Raw genomic sequence first — 6,380 nt, 5'->3', positions numbered from 1 at the left:
ATGTCGAACATCGCTTCTCTTCGACAAGAACCTCCAAATCTCGCCTTGAAACTTCTCCAATTCGTCCCAAATGATCCCAGGAACAAATCCAAGCTTCAGGAGCCCCGAAAAACATATAAAACTGAAAGGAAACAATCACACAACACACAAAGTCACAGAAATCAGAGATCTTAGCTTCGATAAGTCATGGTCATGCACTCACCTTAGCCAAACAAAGAGATCTAAGCCCCAAACGATGAAATTAGCCCAACAATAACCTTCCCACACGTCCCTAGCCTTTATACCTCACTCTCCAGGAGGAAAAACAGACCAACAGAGACAAGAATCTCTAAAAACCCAAGAACGCTCTTTCGAAAACTATCTCTTTTCCTTTTCTCTCTGGAAATATCAAAAGTGGCTAAAGAGACGAAGGAAGTCGAGTTTTCTTTTTTATACTCGGATCTAGAGCTCTCCTAAACCAACCATGCAAACCATATAGTTTAAAATTGAACCAGTTGACTCATTCGCATAAGGTGTCGATCGACACCTTACCGAATTTCCACAATTCGGTCCACGGGTAGTACAATACCCTTATTATTTCAATTATCATTTTAGATCCAAAAATGTGAAGCATTTAATACTTTCTATGTTAGTTATTGTTATTTATTTTGAAATAAATTACGCTTGTCAGGAAAACATGATAAGAATTTGGAATCGACTCGGTCATGGTCAAGTTCTCCAATATCATTTCCGCTTCAAAAAAAGATTTAGGAGTCCTATACCTAAACCACGAAGCTTAGCGAGTCATTAAAGTCAGGGAAGAATATTCAGTAAAACAATATGGCATTGTCTATTTAAGTGTGGGGAGCAGATGAGATTTTATAATGACATTCAAGTTTACAGTCCAAATAGAGTTGAACCTCAATGCAGTCAACTTCGTGAATGGATGGGATATGGTTTAGAAAAGATGAAAACTATTTAACTAAAACTATTTAATTATATGTAATATTTTTTGCGCCTTATGATCTAAGCCACAAGAACTAATTCATTACTTATATTCTTTTTCTTTCTAATATATAACTTATTTGATACATGTGTATACTGAATAAATGTTTTGAATAGTAAAATAACATAAAATATTAATGTTTTGTTTTAAGAGATGATTATATATCTATTTGTTTAATTTACAAGAATCTCTAATCTTTTAGAGATTTTAAGATTATTTTTTATGTTCAGCTGAAGAAGAGAATATGAGTCATTATTAGAGAATGTTGAATCAAAGGAACCAATAATATAAAAAGATCAAGAAGAAAGGAAATACATAAAACAAAGAAAAAATAAAACTAAAAACAATGTAAAATATACATTAAACAAAAATATAATTAAACTCTTAGAATGATATCTCAATTGAGTTTTCAACCCATACTTGAACATTAAAAAGAAAAAAAAAAAAAAAAAATTTAAGATTTGAGATAAGGTGGAGAAGGATATGATGTGAGAATGGTTATTTATAGAATAAGTGATGGAAGTTACATTTATAACTTTCTCTATAGATACCATCTATCTTAACAATTTCAGAGTACAAATTTGTTTCATCTCTCTTTTCCAAACGACTCACATTATTACCCTTAGGTTTAGCCAATTAATTAAAACTCATTAAGGTTATTTGTGTAATCATTATTGTCGGTAGTCGGGTCGGTTTTCATTCAAACAAACAAACTCGATTGCACTAATCTGATCCTGCTTAAAATTTTTAATTAATAACATCCTAAAAAATCATTGTTAGAATAGTTAATTATAGATAAATATATCCCAAAAATAAACGTATACGGAAAAAATATCTACCGAAAATCCTATACAAATAGGCATTTAAACAAATTGAATCTTACCAAAAAAATCCAGCTTATTTACATCCCAAAAATACAGCAACACAACGAACTATATAAAAATCTCTAATGGTCTCATATCCACTAACAACCTATTATCATTCAATAGCAGCGGATAACAAAATAATACCAACAAACCAATAAATAATCTCAACATTGAATAATCCAATCCAACTCTGACAAACCAAAAACCAACAAAGTCAAGAAGCAATCACCAGCATCCTACAATGCCCTACCGACTCAACTCTAGCAACCTAACAATAGCTAGACCACAATAATTCAAGCCTCTAGAACATCTTCCGCTTCATTGCTCTGATTCCAAGATCACACGTTGCCTTTACCTGCGTCACAACACAAAAGAGAAGCGTAAGTATTATTTTTTTTAGTGAGACAATCCTCTCATCTATTGGGCTATACACACAAGCAATAAGAACTCCAAGGACAAACAACAATCACATTAATAATAACCAACCAAGCCCCAAAGCGCTCGTAAGTTGAGAACTGCATCGACCGACACACGCTTTGTGTTGACCAATGCAAATTCCCCTACATCGACCGATGCACGCCTTGCATCGACCGATGCATCGTGCCTCGCGTCTACCGATGCACACCTATCGTCGTTTGATGCAATTCTCTGATTCCCTCGAGTTGACCAATGCACGCCTTGCATCGACCGATGCATCGTGTCTTGCGTCGACCGATGCACTCCTTGCATCGACCAATGCATCATCTCGATTGTTCGCGAATCCTCGCGACTGCGTCGACTGATGCACTCCCTGCATCGATCGATGTTGTCGCCCTATCGTAATATTGATCCAACATGTCCTACCGTATATTTCTGTTGGCGAAATTTTAAAATAAATTTGGATTTACATTTATATTTAAACTCAGAAATTCTCGATTTCACTATAATACAAAATTATCTAAATTTTATTTAAAAAGTTAAAAATAAAATAAATGACTTATGGTATGATATACCACGGGGTAAATCTTAGTTGGATAATATTTTGTAAGATTTGGTTTGTCCAATCTAAATTTCAACGACGTATAATAGATGGACTAAAATCCGTTAATGACATTTGTTCAACGGAATTTGAACGGTTTTTGTTTTCATTTGAAATTGATTGTTTCCAGTTTATTTGATTAGCCTGATCACTGAATGAAACCAGTTGAGTTTACAATTCCCAGGAAAAGTGGTACATAACCCACCAAACAAAACAAAGAAAATAAAACGTTTCATCAACTGTTATTTGTAACCTTCAGAAACATTTAAAACTACAAAATTCTATTAAAAAAAAATTCTATTTGACAAAAATACGAAGAAAAAGAAAGAGTGAAAAAATGAAACTAATTTTATAATCTAATCATATCAATCACTGATCATGTATATTAGAAGTTTTCCATTCCATCAGTTTTGATGGCCACCGTACGATCCAACTCGAACCACCGTTGGATGCCTTCTTTGTACAGCCTCTCGGGTGTGCTCGAGATGATGATGAGAGTTAAAGAAATCAGAGTAGACCTCCATGAAAAAATGCTCAACCACGTCGCGATAAGCAGTATAACGAAGGCAAGAGTAGCAATGCAAAAACTCTCTTACATCTGAGATATAATGCTCATCGCTTATTATATCATTATTCATCATCTTCTCCATCTCCTTTAGCTTTAGACGAACAAGATTCACCTTTGGTTGGGAAAGTAGTGTCTCGTCTCTGTCTCCTCTTCTCGGTTCTAGAGTCAAAGCTCTGTTTGTAGTCACATAGTCTTTGGGTTTCGGTTGAAACTGTTTGTGTGTGGATGATGTTGGTGTGATGATGTTGGACTTTGGATGATGATGTGCATTGATGTTAGGTGCTTTGGGTAGTTTGTGATAAGTACCATCGTTGGAGAAAAATAACTTGAAGTTGTCAATAGTTTTTTGGAAGAACTTTCTTGTGTTGGAGATTGAGCTTCTTAGAACCATTTTTTCTCTTCTTTTCTTCTTGTAATTCTGAAGATTGAGAGACAGATCTGTTGCTCTTATTACTTTAGCCTTTTTTTGAGTTTGGTGATTTGTTTTATCAGAAAACTCTTGTTTATGTTATGTTAAATAGTAGTTGAAAAGACTTTAAGCTTATATATTTTTATTGTTTTTTTTTTTTGGACGACTAAAAAGTAAAAACCAAGGGATGGTTATATTTAAGGGTGTAAAGGTATCATATATCTATGTATATAGATGTAATAATGAAGGTATCTCTAAGCAAACATGCTACCATCAATTATCAATTATAACTAGGTTTGAACCTGCGGTGCACCGCGGGACTAATTTTTAGTTATTTTATTTTGAAAATAATTTTTATTTTATTTAGTTTATAAATTTTCAATTATTTAATTTAGTGTCTAGTTAGTTTATCATTTGTTTGGACTTGTGCTACACCACAAAACAATTATCTTTTTTTTTGTTTATATATTTTACAACTTAAAATGTGTTTATTCTTTTGGTTGAATTTTATTGGATAATATATTATTTGTAGATTTGTTTTGTTTGATAGAGTAATATAGTTATATGGTAGGTTATGCATTTTGTTTGTTTGTTGTAAATTCTTAGTTGAGAAGATGAACTATGGTTACAAATTTATAATATTTGAGAAGTTAATGGTTTTAGTGTTGGATTAATAGTCTAAACCCGTTGTTAAAGATTTTTACCCAAAAAAAATATTATAAAATGAATTTGTGGGTGTATAAAGTATGCCCGCATCTGACCTGTTTGAGTTCACAGTACATATAACTATATATATATCGCTTTTTCTAATTTTGTTTTAACGGTATTATTTTTCTAATTTACAAAAAAATATTCTATCTTAAGTTTCTAGTTTACATTTTCATTATTTTAAAATCATTTTTAAAATTATAATTTCATTTTTAATGATTTATTTTGGACATGCCTCAACTTTTCTAAAAAAGATCAAAATCTAGGAAAATGCATATAATTAATGAAAACACAAAGTGTGACAATCTAGAAGAAAAAAAGGGAAAACTAATTTATTCCCTTGATAAGCTCACTGATGAAAACATCACACAAGGCTCATCTGGTTTGATTTGTTGCTTCTGAGCTATAGATGGTTTGGATTGACGCTTCCGAGCAAGAACTTGGCATTTCCCTTAAGCCAAAAAGTGTCTAGAGTGGACACAGACTTTGTTGGTAACATCTCAGCTTCAGGGAAGACGGAGAACTGAAGCTAGTAAACTTGAGTGCATGATGAATGAAATTGCTTTCTCACCTGAGTAACCAAACCTGTTCCTAGCTCAACTCCCCACTGGTCAAACGAATTGATACCCCACACAAAGCCTTGAACTGCAATTCTGTTCATAGATTGCCAGCAACTAAAAACAAAACATATACAAAATGTCAGCTTTTCAGCAATGACCCTCTAATCTCAATTTTAAGACCGTACTGATAAACCTGAAATAGAGACAGACTTGGCCAACATGTATGCAGTCAATTGTGGAAGTAGAAGGCTAAGAGAAGGTTATTATTAAAATATGCAGTCTATAGCTTAAACAAAACAAACCTACAACTTAGACAATAAAAAACCTGCAATTTAATTAAACAAAACCTGCAACTTTGACAACAAAAAAACCTAAAAGAATATACAACATAATAAAATAAAAGGTTCAAGAACCGAAACAACCAAAAGAATTCAAACTCATAAAAAACTGAACACATAAAACATTTTATATTAATGAGCACATAATTTTCTGAAATTTAACTAACCCCATTCATCTTGTTCTCTACTTCAAACGTGTCACTATCATTGGACCCTATGAACTGTTGCGAATTGTTTCTGTTATTATATTCAACTTGCTCCAAAAAAATTGGAAACCATATGTAGATTTAGTCCCCTGCTAACACATAAGATGCTCTGCTTTTAGTATTATACATAAGAAACATAGAGTTTGAGAAGAATGCGTACTATTCACTCACATCAACGGATGCAAATTCACACAAAAACCGAAAACCTATTAGAACATTCTTAAACTTTTGATACCTCAACCTAGTAGTCGACTCGACTTGAGCTGTTCTAATGTATACTCCCAGAAATTAGGCTGTCATCTCACTACATGCTATGAGAAATTTTTTAGATCTACTATTTAACAGAAGACAACTCATCATGTGATGATTATGTTGATTGTTGAACATCATCTTCTCCAAAACTGTCAACCGCGCTATCTTCCTCTACATCTCTCTCGTTCCGTTTAGAATTTTGCTGTAGGAATAGAGAGCCTTATCATTTTAAAAATAAAAAAAAAAAATCAAAAACGACCACTACAATATGAATCTAATACCTTCTCATCTTTCTTCTTTTGTCATCTTGGCCTCTCTTCTGAAAAACCTTTTGATTCTTCATAAATACCCTCAAATTTTTCTGAGTGATCGAGAGATTCTCGAGAGAAGAAGCACAAAGAAGAAGAAAGTTGATCAAAGGGAATCTGGCGAGGCGGCGAGAAGAGGGAAAAATATATGAAACATCAATT

General features: G+C 33.0%; 1 protein-coding gene and 1 long non-coding RNA gene across 2 annotated transcripts; both read right to left on the bottom strand.

Moving 5' to 3' along the window:
- Positions 1–3,259: 3,259 nt before the first annotated feature.
- Positions 3,260–3,907, bottom strand: LOC104707083 (uncharacterized). The gene has a single exon (XM_010423356.3). The coding sequence runs from the start codon at positions 3,826–3,828 to the stop codon at positions 3,274–3,276; it is 555 nt and encodes a 184-aa protein (XP_010421658.1). The 5' UTR covers positions 3,829–3,907; the 3' UTR covers positions 3,260–3,273.
- Positions 3,908–4,815: 908 nt separating this feature from the next.
- On the bottom strand, positions 4,816–6,112 carry LOC147939963 (uncharacterized). The gene is made up of 4 exons (XR_015563723.1): positions 5,894–6,112; positions 5,620–5,747; positions 5,126–5,228; positions 4,816–5,022 (listed from the first exon to the last, which is right to left on the bottom strand). It is a non-coding gene; the product is annotated as an uncharacterized LOC147939963 (long non-coding RNA).
- Between the last annotated feature and the right edge of the window lie 268 nt (positions 6,113–6,380).

Source organism: Camelina sativa, chromosome 8 (genome assembly GCF_030686135.1).
Source record: "Camelina sativa cultivar CO46 ecotype springtype chromosome 8, ASM3068613v1".
In the NCBI taxonomy this organism is placed as follows: Eukaryota; Viridiplantae; Streptophyta; class Magnoliopsida; order Brassicales; family Brassicaceae; genus Camelina; species Camelina sativa.
Note: the sequence above shows the minus strand (reverse complement) of the source record. Positions and strands in the feature narration are given on the sequence as shown.

What these genes read in the sequence shown, in the direction of transcription:
- LOC104707083 (XM_010423356.3), bottom strand. Translation starts at nt 3,828, where the DNA reads ATGGTTCTAAGAAGCTCAATCTCCAACACAAGAAAGTTCTTCCAAAAA.